Below are 16114 nucleotides of genomic sequence, written 5' to 3'. Positions count from 1 at the left end.
GAAGAAAAAAAGCATTGGTTTGATTAAGGAGAATAACATAATTCATCATCGCCCCCCTTTGTATGACACTAGTAGAAATAAAACTTCTACTGGTTTATCTGCTAAAGGTCTCGAGGTTAAGAACGACAAGTGCACGCGTAATCTTGTTGGAAAAATTAAGAAACCAAATATTGCTTCCAACTCTGTTTCTTCAGCAGGCACGGTACTTTGTTCTAGCTCCTTGCAATCGTCAGATATTAGAAATTGTAACAAGGTGTTTTTAAAGAATAGAGAAAAGGAAGTTACGTCAAAAATTTGGAAGGGGGCCAGAGAATTAGGCGTAGGAGGAGAGGAAGATGTTTGTATTCACCACATTCACAATAATGAAAGAAGAGATGAGGATGGTAGAATTCTAAGGGCGCAACAGAAAAAGAGTGTCAAATGAAGATAGTATCTTTGAATATGAGAGGGTGGGGTGGGGGGGGGGGGAGTGCTAAGAGGGGGAGGCTGAGTCAGTTTCTCAAAAAAGGTATGTTTGATTTATGTATGTTACAAGAAACAAAGAGAGCACATTTTGATGATTCTATGATTCATAATTTGTGGGGGCATCAAGATGTTCACTGGGCGGCAAAGGAGGCGGTAGGACCATCTGGAGGTATTTTAACAATCTGGAACTCTAACTTATTCAAATTGCTAAATATCTTTTATGGTGACGGCTTTGTGGGACTTTGTGTTGATTGGGAGGGTATGAGGGTGAACATTGTTAATGTGTACTCTCCTTGTAATCTAGCGGAAAAAAGAAAATTATGGGAAGACTTATTGAATCTTAGAAGAGGGGATAGTGGTGAATGGTGTATTGGTGGTGATTTTAACGCTATTCTTCATTTATCCGAAAGAAAATGAAGTAGTGTTGCTACAAGGAGGAGTGAGGTTAACTTTTTCAGAGAGTTTGTGGATGACATGGAGCTTATTGATATACCTGTGCTGGGGAAGAAGTTTTCTTGGTTTAGCCCAGACGGTATAGCTATGAGCCGCTTAGACAGGTTCTTGTTATCAGAGGGCTTCTTGAAGAAGAATGATGTTAAGGGGAAATGGATCGGAGACCGTGATATATCTGATCATTGTCCAGTATGGCTCCTCAGCTCGTCGTGTAATTTGGGCCCTAAACCTTTTAGGGTGATAAACGGTTGGTTAGAACATCTAGAGTTTAAGGGTTTTGTGGAATCAGCATGGAAAAGTTACGATATTAGGGGTAAAAAAGCTTTTGTCTTGAAAGAAAAACTAAAACTTCTTAGAGAGAGTCTAAAGAAGTGGAACAAGGAGGTGTTTGGTTATTTGGATCTAAACATAGAGAAGACAATCTCCGATATTAATGAGTTTGAAGGCCTTCTTTCAAGTACTAATGGGGATGTTGATTACCTTATGTTAGAGGGCCTAAATAAGGAGTTTTGGAAGCAACTTCATTTTAAGGATAGCTTACTCAAACAGAAGTCCAGATCAAAGCGGGTTAAAGAAGGGGATTCTAATACCAAATTTTTTCATCAAACTTTAAAGGGTAGAAGGAGGAATAACCAACTAGTGGCGTTGAGAGATGGTGACAAATGGGTTCAAGGGGTCGATGAGATCATGTATTTTGTAAAAAATTATTTTGCTAATAACTTCACCGAAGAATGGCGTAACCGTCCTACTCTAGATGGGCTTTCGTTTAACTCCTTGTCAGAAGCAGATAATTCTTCTTTATTATCTCCCTTTTCGGTTGAGGAAGTTAGAGAGGTTGTGTGGAATAGTGATGGCAATAAGTGTCCGGGTCCTGATGGGTTTAACTTTAACTTTTTGAAGACTTGTTGGGACATCTTAAAAACAGATGTTATGGAGTTTATGAACGAATTTCACAGTAGTGCTTCCCTTCCAAAGGCGATCACTGCATCTTTCTTGACACTAGTACCAAAAAAGGACCATCCTCAGGTTTTATCATATTATAGACCCATTTGCCTTGTTGGTTGTTTGTATAAAATCCTTTCAAAGGTGTTGGCGGCTCGTCTAAAAAACGTTATCGGTAAATTGATCTCAGATTGTCAAACGGCCTTTGTTCCTAATCGTCAGATTCTGGATGGAGTTTTGGTAGTGAATGAACTGATTGATTTTTCCAAGAGAAGAAAGGACAACTGTTTATTATTGGAGGTAGATTTTGAGAGGGCGTACGATACGGTTAATTGGAATTTTTTGGAGTATATGATGCGGAGAATGAGATTTGCGCAGAGGTGGTTGAAGTGGATGAGAGCCTGTATTTTTACTAGCGCAATGTATGTGCTTGTAAATGGTAGTCCTACGGCGGATTTTGTTGTTGGTAAAGGGCTGAGACAATGGGATCCGTTATCTCCCTTTCTTTTCTTGATAGTTGCGAAAGGTCTCACTCGCTTAATGCAAAAGGCTGTTGATAATGGCAATTATCATGGTTTTAAAGTTCGTGATGACTTACAGTTTCACACTCTTCAATTTGCAGATGATACCGTTCTAGTAGGTGAAGGGAAGTGGGAGAATTTGTGGTCGCTTAAAACTGTGTTGAGAAGTTTCGAATTAGTATCGGGACTGAAGGTTAATTTTTACTAAAGTAAGCTCTATGGCATTAATCTTGATGATCATTTTTTGTCCGCAGCGTCCTCCTTTTTGCACTGTGAAGTAGAATCGATCCCTTTTCGTTTTCTAGGAATTCCAGTTGGAGTTAACCCAAGGAGAAAGGTCACTTGGAATCCTATAGTGGAAGCTATTAAGAAAAGACTTAATACTTGGAGTGGTCGAAATTTATCATTTGGCGGAAGAGTTACACTCATTAATTCGGTACTCTCTAGTCTCCCATTATATTTTTTCTCTTTTTTCAAGGTACCGGTGTGTGTGTTACAAGAATTAATTACTATCCAAAGGAGATTTCTTTGGGGAGGATGTTCTGATATTAAGAAGATTTGTTGGGTTAGTTGGGACACAATTTGCCTCTCAAAAGATAAAGGTGGTTTGGGTATAAAGAATCTAAATTATTTCAACCAAGCTTTACTTTGTAAATGGAAGTGGAGAGGTTTGTGTGATCATAATACCTTATGGACCAAACTATTAGAGCATAGATATGGGAGTTTGGCTGATAATTTTTTGCACTCTAATCTTAGCAATGTTAAAGGTCAATCTTTGTGGTGGCGTGATATTATGAAGATTGGGGGTATTGAGAATGATGTGTGGCTCAGGACTAATGTGAGCAATGGCGCAGATAGCAGATGATGGGGGCTTACTCAATCAGGTATTTTTTTGGTCAATTCAACTTACGAGTTCCTTCACTCTCGCGAAGTTGTTGTGGCTATTGATGAAAATGTAGTGAAAGCTTTACAACAATTATGGTTAAATGATGTTCCATCCAAAGTAAGCATTTTTGGATGGAGGTTATTATTATCAAGACTTCCAACTCGAATGGTCTTGGCAAGAAAATTTATCCTTGTTAATCCGCATGAGCTATGTTGCATTTTTTGTTTTGAAGAACAAGAGGAATTATCTCATGTGCTCTTTAATTGCTCTTTTTCTCAAAAGTTGTGGAAGCGGATTTTTAAATGGATAAATGTGGATTTCATATCTTTTGATGACGGGTGGAAACATTTTTTCTCTTTTGGAGCTTTATTGAAAAATAAGAAATATGAAAAAACTCGTCACGTTATTTGGTTGGCCACCACTTGGTGTATATGGCGTGCACGTAACAATGTGGTTTTTAGAGGAGAAGCTATTAACTGGAAAGCCTTAGAAGACAAGATTATTTATATTTCATGGTTTTGGTTTATAGGTAAAATAGCTAGTAAGTCTTCTTGTGTTTTTTCAGATTGGTGTAAGGATCCTTTAAAATGCATTATTAGCAATGTAATGGTTGCTATAAGAATTGTAAGGGTTGGGTACCCCTTGTACTCCTTATAATTCAATTTTTGCTTATAAAAAAAAAAGGCAAAATTACACTACAGGTCCTTTATCTTATTTTTTTGTAACACTTTGGTCCTTTATCTTTTTTCTGTAACATTTTGGTCCTTTATCTTTTATTTGTAACACTTTAGTCCTTTATTTTTTTTATCTGTAACACTTTAGTCCCTTTTTTTTAACAGTTTGGTCCTTTATTTTTTTTTATTTGTAACATTTTGATCCTTTATTTTTTATAAATAAATAAGATAAGGACCAAAGTGTTACAAAAAAAAAAAGATAAAGGACCAACTTGTTACAAAAAAAAGATAAAGGACCAAAATGTTACCAAAAAATAAGATAAATGACTTGTAGTGTAATTTTGCCAAAAAAAAAAAAAATGAAATTGGTATATTTTTCTTTCTCTGAGTAAAATTGAAAATGTTAAAATAGGAATACAATGATAAATCTTATTGTGACTAAATCCAGACAAAAATTTGACATTTTATCTCATCAATCTGCATTTCATTTTATGCATAATAATTATTATCACAACGTCATATGAAAGAGATGCCTGGTTTATTTTCCTCTTATTTTAAGTAATTGGATATTATTTATCCCTTAGATATCAGCTTAAATCAACAATTTAGCTGACTAAAGTTTTTTGGTGACACAAATTCTTTCCCTCCTGTAAATATGGTAGCAGCTGCCAACTCGGAAGCTTTCTCAGTTGGATGAAACAAATCCCAAAATAAGTGATCATCACGATTTGAGCAAAGACTGGCGTTCAAAGCTTTCAAGCATGGACCCTCTCCATTGAATTTTCCAATTCCACAACATGCTGACTTTGTTTCATTCAACCCTATGATATGTTAAACAAGATTAATTAAAAAAAATAATTAAATCTATTCTCTGAGTTCTTGTTTTTATTAAGGCTGAATTGCACTTTTAGTACCTTAATTTTTACAAATTTATGACTCTGTCCCTTTAATTTTTAAAATAGCACTTTTGGGATGCGTTTGATCTGCTAAAAAATAGGGGACTGGACTGGACAACTTTTGTTGTATCCTGTTTGATTTGAAATAGGTTATGGAACTGGACAAATTAGGCAGCAAGAGACAGGACAAAAATAAGATTTTTTGTCCCTCACTGAACCACAGGACAACTTTTTGTCCATAGTACAACTATAAAAAATACGAAAAATACCCATTTTATTTTCGAATATAAAAATATTATCACCCTATATCTCTCCGGTACAGTTTTGTCCTGTCCTGTATTATCTTGTTCTGTCCAGTTCTTGCTGTTTTACGAATCAAACGCACCCTTGGTCCTCTAACTTTTACAAACTTGTGATTTTCGTCACATAACCAAGTCAATGCACATGTGACAAGTGACTCACATGTCTCGTCAGCATGTCTTGCTATGTGGATAATGACTCACATGCCACATTAGCATATGTGGAAAACCATGCTGACATGACATGTCAGTCATTGTCCACGTGGCAAGACATGCTAACTTGAGATGTGAATCATTTGCCACATCTGTGTTGACTTGGTCAAAATCAGTGTGGGGCTATCCTTTTGCAAAATGGGCTAAGGTTAAGGAGGCCAAAATCGCAAGTTTGTGAAAGTTAAGGAGCCAAAAGTGCTATTTTGAAAATTAAGGGGTCAAAATCGCAAATTTGTAAAAATCAATGGGTCAAAACTGCAATTAAATCTTTTATTAATGAGTTTCATTTGAGTTTAAATCGGTTGAACACTAAATGAACTTATAACTGATTTAGCGACTGATTTAGCTGTCAAATTTTGTAATCGGTCACTAAATGAACTTGTGACTAATTTAAAAACAAATTTTTGAAATACCACTAAATTGCTAGTTATTAATGTTTGGCACCAATTTAATTAGTGACTAATTTAATATTTTTGGTCTCTAAATAAGTCGCTCTATAACAACTTTTTCATAGTCGAGTTCAATTTCTGATTAAAATAATCTTTAATCAAACTTTTACTTAACTTTCAACCGAACTTTGGCTTATCATATAGGATGCTTACCGAAGGTTGATGGACTATTTAACAAGGCTGATGTCATTGCAAAAGTGTTAGCTAGTGAATACTCAAAATCTTCCAATTCTGAACTCAACTTTTGCAAAACAGCTTGAGTTGCTTTGTAGAACACGATAGCCAAATCATTCAGTGGCTTCACACAGTTTCCTCCATTGGCAAAGGTTACTGCAGGACAACACCCTATGGGTGCAACACTTAGGATACCAAACTTTCTAGCCCCTAATTCATATAGATTCTGCAAATTCACAAATAGTTGAATAATCAAAACCTTCATATATGCTGTACAAAATCATGAAGTTTTCACCATTGAATAATTAAACAGATCATATATATGCGGCACAAAAATGTTTCATAAACACTTAATTTTCTTTACACATGTCACACCTGATTAATCACGTGCAGAATTGTAGTTAATACAATTCAGTTGAGCAAATAATTGTTTTAGATCACGTTTAAAATCATAAAATTGTGAATTGAATTACTAATTTACTAAACTTAATTTGCCACAATATTTTAACGTGATTAATCAGGTGTCATGTAAGTAAAACGAAGTATCGTACGAATAATAATATATTACGCATACCCTTAGTTGAGAGAAATAATTGAGTTGTAGAAGAGAGAAATATTCCTCCAAGCCAAAATGAATGTTACTGTCATTACTTGCAAAATCAAAGAGGTCATTGCTACCAGTACTAATGAGAAACACAGCCTTTGAAACAAATTTAGCAGCTTTTGATGGCCCTAATATTTGGGTGATGTTTCCACGGACCTGTGCAAATTGTTCAACTTGCTTTTCCAGGAAAACCACTTCTTGCTGCAAGTAAATTATGTTACAATAAAATAAATTAACAGCCCATAAAAGAAAAATAAATTAAATTTAATAGTTAATGTCTTGGAAAATATAATTATCAAAGAAAGTCTTAGAAATATCCATACAAAAAATACTAGCTAGCAACACATTATCTAATACACATTTTTCACACTAAAAGGATTCTTGGTATTACCTACAAAAATTTCAGAGGAAATTCAGTTCCTCACAAAGCGTAATCATTTCCGAGGAAATATTCCTAGGAAACCATCAATTTATGTGAGACCAAGGTAGCATCAAACTCAAACTCACGGTCACATATCACCAAACTTAAGTTTGACAAAGCGTAGCTTAGCATACCTTATTTTTAACTTAACTATAACATGAGGGACAAATTTATATTATTAGTGTGATCATTATTATAATTATTTTGAATTCAACTTGCATTGGCTTATTTTTAAGAGCTCTATAATAGAAAAAGTGTTTTCCTGTTATCATAAAATTAAAAAGAAAAGGAGTGCTTTTCAACAACAACAAAAAAATAAAGAGTGTAAATTAATTATTACCCATTGTTTTTGTCCTGTTTGCCTAAGAATTCCAGATCCACCAGAAGCAAAATTCACACCATTCAAAATGCTCTTCTTAAAACCGTTTTGAAATTTCTCCAAAGCCAAAAATGGTAGTGGACTCTTCTGATAACCAAATTGCTTTGCTAATTCCCATAGAAAAAAAAAAGGAATTAAATCATTATAAAACCATGTAATGTGTGTACAATATTTTATAATAAAAATTCAAAATTGTTCAAATAAATATCAAATGTAATTTTATAAAAAAATATTCAAATGTATTTTTTACCAATTTGGTCAGCAGTGTTAAGACCATTGCTGAACCTTCCAGTGGGAATTGAATAAGGAAAATCAACCCCATAAAAAGGGACATTGGCTTTTGCTAAAGTGTTGATAAAATTGTTTGTTCCAACATCAAATGTTGAGTCTCCAAATATGAATAATGTTGGCACAACCTTAACTTTAACCTCATTAGCTACGTACATGTCAAGCATTGCAAGTGATAAGGTAAAAAAGAAAAAAATTGAAGCAAATTTTGCCATTATACGTGCCTTATATTGATTATACTTTAAAAACTTCTATATATTTCTAATCAGTGACACTAAATTTAAAATACAATGCATGTCTTTATATAAAGTTTTTATGCATAAAAAGTAACTAAAAATTCAACAATGTTGTTTTTGTAGTATTGTCACGATAAGCATATAGTATAAGATTATAGAAACAAAATATGAAAGCATATATTATAAGATTATTATAGAAACAAATAAAGCATCAACATGGCCGACCATTGAGGACTGCCCTTGTAATAATCAGCAAGAATAGATCAAAGCATTAATCTTATATGAGTGTATATGGTAACGCCACTTTCCTACGTCTACACATGTTTGTTTCATTTATTTAAATTCCGAATATTTCTTAAAATAATTGTAAGCTTCATGTCCCCACAAAGGGAAACAAGTTTACTTAAATATGCCTAGTAATTTTTAGGTTAATTGCACTTTTACAGTTCTGTGTTCATCACTTCATCTTACGTAGAGACCTGATTATTAATAATAATATATTTGTTGTTAAAAAAAATGTTAATTGCAGTTTCGTTCCCTTATTTTCACTATTTTTTAGATTTGCTCCTTCTATTTTAAATTTTGAAAGTTTAGTCCTCCATCAAATATTTTGTCTAAAAATGGGTGATGTGATATATTTTAAACGACGTGGTATATGATTTGATAAAGTAAAAATACCAACATCGATAAAATTGTAAAATAAAAAAAAAATTATTTATAAACTTAATTTAAAACATGTCGTATCACCTCCATAATTTGGACAAAATATTTTGTGGAGGAAATAAAACTATCAAATTTTAAAACAGAAGGATCAATTCTACAAAATAGTGAAAATAGGGGAACAAAAATATCATGCCCACATAAAATAATTGTCGTTGCCTAAAATAATTTATTAATTTTTAAGAAAATAAATATAGAAAGTTGTATTTAAGGATGCAAAGTTGACTAAGTTCTAAGAACTTTGCATCCTTAATTTTTATAACTTAGTTCCTATTGTCCGGCACTTGGGATTGGATGCAAAGTTGACCCAATGTCTTTAGAGGTCATTATAATTTTTATAATTTTTATAGTGAGGCCTTTTATGTTGAATTTAAGGTTTGAATTCATGTCTTAGAATATGAGATGTTCATCTCAACCGATTGAAATTAGACTGTCATATTTTATACTTATAGCTAAATTATAAAAAATTATCATTTTTTTACCCAAAATTTTGAAGCCTTGTTTGACCTTTGGACCGGCCATATTGACAGCTTGGTTGTGACTTGTGGGGAGTGGAGTAGCGGGATAGGGAGGGGTGGTGTAGATAAGGTTTTATCTAGGACAAAGAAACATAAAATATGAAAGGGGTACTAAAAGAAAAATGGAGATGGAAAACCCTATATAATTATTAATTGGGCCCAATTCGTTGTCCTTCAATATATTTTTTCTGGCTTTTTTGGGCTTTAACTTCTTTCTCATTTCTAACTTTTTAAGAAATTTACTCTTTTTTAAGATAGTCGTATATTACTTCAGCTGGAAGTTGACTAGTTGAAGGAACTTACAAAACAATAGAGTACATGATAGGACAACACACGACAGAACATTACAGGACAAACGTTTAAGGTGTTGTACGATGTTTGATAGACAAAAAATTATTTTGATATTTTAGACAACTTGTGCATAGGACAAAAAGTTGTCCCGTGATTCAGTAGGAAACAAAAATTTCAGTTTTTGTCTTGTACCTTGACCGCCAGTTTGCCTAGTACCATAAACTATTTTAAAATCAAACACAGTATAGCTAAAATTGTAATGTCGAATTTCTTATTTTTTAGCATATCAAATGGATCTTTCAAGTATTAAAAATTAATTTGCAAGTGTGTCACCACTTAATCAATTTTTTTTTGCATATTCAAATTTCAATTGATTTAACATATAAATAAACAAACGGCCAAGTATCAATATGACAAATATTCTAAAATAATATTCGTAGTATGAATAAACTAGCATTACTATATACCTCAAGTTATTCTCAAAGCGGTTGTTGCCGATGATAACAAAGACAATGACCACTAATTTATCATTACCTTTTTGTTAATTTTGAGATTTTAACATTTAAATAAACACATTGATCATTGGAAAATAAATGTTGCCATGTTTTTTTTAATTGAAATTAGTCGTCATTTTTTATTACGATGATGTATATAGATATGAAGTTTTCACAACTATTTAACAGTAACTAATCTCTATCGAAAACTTGTAAGGACACACAAGTTGTATTCTTTCCTTTCAATTAAATTCTCTTCGTATACAAAAGTTAGAGATAAACCTCAACCACTTACTTAAGTGGTTAAAGACTCTTAACATGCAGACAAATCATTGTTGGTGTGGAGATTAGTTATCTACTTTGGTTATAAAAAATAAATAAGTAAAAACATAGATTTTTCATTTGTAATTAGAGATGTTCTGTCTATATGATATATATGAGCCATGAGGCAAATTGACTAACTCATATGAGATGCAAAAAAGTATTTATTTATAAGGCACAAAAATGAAATCATTTGATGCCAATAAATGTTCTATTATTGTAAATAATTATCCTTGGGTATTTTTCTTTCTTCTCTATTTTGTAGCCATGCTTGATGTGTTTGTAGGTCATGCGATTAAGGTTCCACCAACATTATACATATTTGGAGACTCAACATTTGATGTTGGAACAAACAATTTCCTCAATTCTAAAAGAAAGGCAAACAGCCCCTATTATGGGATTGATTTCCATAATTCATTTCCCACTGGAAGGTTTAGCAATGGTCTCAACATTGCTGACCAAATTGGTAAATACATTTAGACAAATTTAAAGTTCAAATAAATAAAATATTAATTAGTATGAAATTGTATATATGTTTATGTGTTTTTATTGATTTCCTTGCATTAATATGTTGTTTTTCTTTTGTAAAAACTAGCTAGGCAATTTGGTTATAAGAAAAGTCCACCTTCATTTTTGGATTTGGAGACACTTGAATACAGTTTCAAGGTGAACATTATGGTTGGTGTGAATTTTGCATCAGGGGGATCTGGAATTCTTAGATATACAGGATACAAACAATGGGTAATTAACTTCTTTAATTTGGTTTTACTTTATTATTATTATTATAATAAGTATGCTTTTCGGACCAATTTTATCGTGTATATATGTGATAAATTTTACATCATGCACACGTTTGTTTTTACTGTTATATATCAAATATCAAATGATATACAATGAGATTTATTGATCCAATGGTGAAAATAACTTGTTTGTGTTGCAAAACTTTGCAGGGAGAAGTGATTTTCCTTGAAAAGCAAGTGGACCAATTCGCGTTTGTCCGCGAAAATATCACTAACACATTGGGGGCAGAAAAAGCTGCTAGTTTTGTTTCTAAGGCTTTGTTTCTCATTAGCATTGGTATCAACGACCTCTTAGATTATGAACATAGTGAAAGTGGTGTTTATCATTTGGGAAAGGAAGAAAATTTGGCTGTTTTACAGCTAAACTATTACACTTATGTAAGGGTAAGTGCATAATTTTCTATAAGTTTGAATCAATAACTCACACACTAAATACACTAATCACTTGCATTGAACTTCGGTGAACGAAATTGGATTCCCTAAAGTCAATAATTTTCTGTAATAACACAGTCAAGACGTTGGTGGACGTCTGATCTTAATATGACGGTCTGAAAATACAAATTTTAGTTTTTTACTTTATAATTAAAAAATATTAAGCTCGAATTTGGACCACTCAATGATGAACAAACGGCCACCAATGCATGAATGCGTAGTTTTGTTGACTGCCGTCAATCCAGGTCCTTGTAGAAGTTCTAGAACTATACCTTATATTGATTTATTGGGATAATATTGCAAACTGCAGAAACTATATGAATTAGGAGCTAGGAAATTTGGCATCTTAAGCATTCCACCCATAGGGTGTTATCCTGCTGTAACTTCTACCAATGAAGGGAATTGTGTGAAACCACTTAATGATTTCTCTGTTGCATTCTACAAAGCAATTCAGACTCTTCTGGAAAAGTTAAGCTTGGAATTGGAAGGATTTGAGTATTCTCTTGGCAACACTTATGCGATGTTCACAACCATGCTAAAAGATCCATTGGTCTTTGGTAAGCAACAAAATAGTAATGCAACATTTATAACATATTGAATAATTTTTTATTTTCGTAAAATTTATATAAATGATCTATATAATAGAATTTTTGTTTCTGACGTTCAATTTTACAGGATATGTATTCTGTAAAAAGTTGTTTAGCAGTCTAACACTACTGAGACTGAGTATTATATCAGCGTAATTTGATCCTTTAAATATCTCTTACTATATTTTTATATATTTGTGTGTGTGTAGACATTATTTAATAAGTGTTTGAAATTTTAATAATTTTAGCCATATTGTTGTAGGGTTGAATGATACGAAGTCAGCATGTTGTGGAATCGGGAAGTTGAATGGAGAAGGTCCATGTTTGAAAACCTTGAAACAAAATCGTTGCGGAATTGGAATTTTCGATGAAGATGATCCAATCTTGAAATCCTTAAATAAAAATATTTTTTCGGGTATAAAAAAGTTCTATAGAGAAGATCCTTGTAAGAAACCCTTGAACATCAGTCTTTGTGTGAATCGTGATAATCACTTATTTTGGGATTGGTTACATATCACTGAGAAAGCTTCAAAGTTGATAGCTAAAATGGTGTTTGAAGGAGGGGTTGAGTTTGTATTTCCAAAGAATTTGAGTCAATTAGTTTCTTGATTTTATCATGTGTTTGATTTGATCATGTGTTTAAGAGATATATAGTATCCAATTATTTGAAATTAATTAACAATGTTTTTGTTAAATGGTTGTGAAGATTTTAAAAAACAGTCATGTCATATTCGACGAAGTGATGTTTAAACAAACTTTGCAACAAAATTGGTGTTTTGGTGGAGGATATGATGAGAATTTAGCATCTAAAAGTGAAAGATATTATCTATTTATTTATTTTTTGCGCTAACCTTCTGGTTTTTAGGAGAAGGTGTTCGGTAATTCAGAGTTCAACAACAAGATAAGTAAAGTCTAGCTAAAATTTCTAATTCGTTTCCAAGAAATAACCAATAGAATGTATAATTCTCATCATAGACACTTCTGGTGGAAAACCCTTTGAGAAAGGTTTATTTGGCTTGACTTTGATGTTGTTAATATGCATTTTCAATGGTAAAGAGCATTTCCAAACTCCGGCGGGCGTATCGATCCATAAAACCGAGCATGCAATAGAATCAGAGATAGATCGATGAATCCAAGCCAAAATCATAGTGTTGCAGCGAATCCATGGACCATAAAAAGGATCAGTTATCGAAGGTTTTGGAAAACTACCATCAATGAACTTATCCGTGTTCTTTGAAATCAATGCAATGTTCATCAACAGCACTGTCATAAATTCATAATCCTCCTACAACAATATTTAATTAAAACAAAAATTGAATAGTCATGGTTAGGGTTTCGTTAAAAAAAAAAAAAAATGATTAGGGTTAGTAGTTAGTACCTCAATTTCATCGTCCTCGAGAAAACAACAGAAACGATATCGGTAGTTTCTTTTGGTAAGATGCTGAGTTGAAAAAGCAGAAGCAGATAACGACCGATCAACATTTGAGGGAACAGCTTCGGATGAGAAATGGTGGAAAATAGGGTTTATAGGGTCAATGAAACGAAGGGGATTTGTGAGTAAGAAGATGAGTAAGACGCGTTTTCATTGTTGTGAAAGAAGGTTTGTGAAAGAAGGTTTGACGAACGTTTGATATTCTTGAAAATAGATTTTGAGATGAAAATTATTAGGGATTCGACAAAAGTGTCCCTCAGAAGGATTTTATTAACAACTAGCGGTCAGACAGGGCGCGTTCCGCGTAAGTATGTGTCTATTATGTAAATTTATGTAAAAAAAATTAAAAAAAAAAAGAAGACATGTCTTATGTTATGGTGAGTTTGTTAATAAAAGATTTTTGTTGCTATAATAAAAGATATGTCTGGTGATTATTTTAATAAAAGGTTTTTTATGCTAAAAAAAAATCAAAGGTATTGTTGGTATTATGAAAAGTCCACACCAAATTTTTTTGTATCCTCTTTATATATAGATATAGATTTGGATTTTTTTTTTGGTTTGGGCTTTTAGAATTTGGACTAGTCATGTACTTCATGAAAATTTGAGTTTATATTTCCAAAGAATTTCAGTCAATTAGTTTCTTGATTTGATCATGTGTTTAAGAGATATATAATATCCAATTATTTGAAATTATCTATTTTATTTTATTTTTTTGCGCTAACCTTGGGGTTATATGGTCCCAAACTAGGTGGGGTATTCACGGCACAAAGAAGAGCGTCATCAAATGATAGTAGTGGATTTGTGTTTAAAAATTGTACATTCACCGAGACAAAAGAAACTGCTATACTTGGGAGATCATTGAATGCTTATTCAAGAGTTATTATAGTCAATTCATACCTAACAAATGTGGTTTCACCTGAGGTTTGGTATGCTAGGACCTATGTTGGCCATGAGTAAGATATTTACTTACATGTTAAACTTGTTTGTTAGTCTGGGCACGGACCCGTAATCCGACTCAAAACTGTCATAATTGCTAACTTATGGAAGTATCCAACCTGTGAGTCCGGTCTCAGGCCAATAATTATGAAAAATCAATCATAAACGGTTATATATAAACGGGTGTCGGTCTCTTGTAAACTATCTTTTTGCAATCAAAACTGAGTCAACAATCACTAAGATACAAATCACTACTAAGCTATATAATCCTAATATGATGGTCCATCACATAAGTGTGATTTGAATGGCTACTTAATCCTATATATCTTACATATTTGTGGTGTACAACTTAACTGTAGAGAAACCATCCCATTTGTAGAGACAGGAAATAGTGGAGTAGGAGCAAATCAATCGAAGCGAGTGAAATGGATGAAGCATTTGAGTGGAACTGAGCTTGATCAATTCTTGAATATCTCTTTTATTGATACGGAAGGGTGGATTAACAAATTGCCAGTGAATAATTGAATTACTTGATGGATATATTTGACAGTGTATGATCACATTGGTTTTATTATTATTATTATTATTATTATTATTATTATTATTATTATTATTATTATTATTATTATTATTATTATTATTATTATTATTATTATTATTATTATTATTATTATTATTATTATTATTATTATTATTATTATTATTATTATTATTATTATTATTATTATTATTATTATTATTATTATTATTATTATTATTATTATTATTATTATTATTATTATTATTATTATTATTATTATTATTATTATTATTATTATTATTATTATTATTATTATTATTATTATTATTATTATTATTATTATTATTATTATTATTATTATTATTATTATTATTATTATTATTATTATTATTATTATTATTATTATTATTATTATTATTATTATTATTATTATTATTATTATTATTATTATTATTATTATTATTATTATTATTATTATTATTATTATTATTATTATTATTATTATTATTATTATTATTATTATTATTATTATTATTATTATTATTATTATTATTATTATTATTATTATTATTATTATTATTATTATTATTATTATTATTATTATTATTATTATTATTATTATTATTATTATTATTATTATTATTATTATTATTATTATTATTATTATTATTATTATTATTATTATTATTATTATTATTATTATTATTATTATTATTATTATTATTATTATTATTATTATTATTATTATTATTATTATTATTATTATTATTATTATTATTATTATTATTATTATTATTATTATTATTATTATTATTATTATTATTATTATTATTATTATTATTATTATTATTATTATTATTATTATTATTATTATTGAGCTCAAACATTTTAGAGATGTTTTGTTAGCTTGTATTATCCATTCGGTTCACATTATATGGATGGCTCGCAATTAGAGATGTTTTTTTTAAATGAATTAGTTAGTTGTTCTTGTCAGATTTTAGAGTAATAAAGGTACGGTAGAATAATCAGAAAATGAGAACAACCATATAGAGCTTAAGGAGCATAAACTCGAGAATATCCTTAATTCTTGTAAGGTTCCAACCAAATCTCATAAAATAACAGGTTTTAGGGCAGTTTTAAGAGTAAATTAGTAGATAATAATA

The 16114-nt window shown here is 31.1% G+C and overlaps 2 protein-coding genes across 2 annotated transcripts; one reads left to right on the top strand and one right to left on the bottom strand.

Moving 5' to 3' along the window:
• Positions 1-4430: 4430 nt before the first annotated feature.
• Positions 4431-7879, bottom strand: LOC123922847 (GDSL esterase/lipase At4g28780-like). The gene is made up of 5 exons (XM_045975523.1): positions 7627-7879; positions 7338-7483; positions 6547-6777; positions 5952-6198; positions 4431-4762 (listed from the first exon to the last, which is right to left on the bottom strand). The coding sequence occupies exons 1-5, from the start codon at positions 7877-7879 to the stop codon at positions 4539-4541; spliced, it is 1101 nt and encodes a 366-aa protein (XP_045831479.1). The 3' UTR covers positions 4431-4538.
• A 2548-nt stretch (positions 7880-10427) lies between these two features.
• LOC123882413 (GDSL esterase/lipase At5g55050-like) lies at positions 10428-12672 on the top strand. Its single transcript, XM_045931274.1, has 5 exons — positions 10428-10710; positions 10840-10985; positions 11195-11428; positions 11787-12033; positions 12326-12672. The coding sequence occupies exons 1-5, from the start codon at positions 10428-10430 to the stop codon at positions 12670-12672; spliced, it is 1257 nt and encodes a 418-aa protein (XP_045787230.1).
• The last annotated feature ends 3442 nt before the right edge of the window (positions 12673-16114 follow it).

The sequence above is a fragment of the Trifolium pratense genome, linkage group LG4, assembly GCF_020283565.1.
Source record: "Trifolium pratense cultivar HEN17-A07 linkage group LG4, ARS_RC_1.1, whole genome shotgun sequence".
Taxonomy (NCBI): Eukaryota; Viridiplantae; Streptophyta; class Magnoliopsida; order Fabales; family Fabaceae; genus Trifolium; species Trifolium pratense.
This window is presented reverse-complemented; position numbering and strand designations above follow the sequence as displayed.

Excerpts from the sequence above, each read along its gene's own strand:
- LOC123922847 (XM_045975523.1), bottom strand. The coding sequence starts at position 7,879 with ATGGCAAAATTTGCTTCAATTTTTTTCTTTTTTACCTTATCACTTGCA. Across the intron at positions 7,484-7,626 it reads TAACACTGCTGACCAAATTG|CAAAGCAATTTGGTTATCAG; the intron begins GTAAAAAATACA and ends TATGGGAATTAG. Across the intron at positions 6,199-6,546 it reads ATTATTTCTCTCAACTAAGG|AATCTATATGAATTAGGGGC; the intron begins GTATGCGTAATA and ends GTGAATTTGCAG.
- LOC123882413 (XM_045931274.1), top strand. The coding sequence starts at position 10,428 with ATGAAATCATTTGATGCCAATAAATGTTCTATTATTGTAAATAATTAT. Across the intron at positions 10,711-10,839 it reads CAACATTGCTGACCAAATTG|CTAGGCAATTTGGTTATAAG; the intron begins GTAAATACATTT and ends TGTAAAAACTAG. Across the intron at positions 12,034-12,325 it reads AAAAGATCCATTGGTCTTTG|GGTTGAATGATACGAAGTCA; the intron begins GTAAGCAACAAA and ends ATATTGTTGTAG.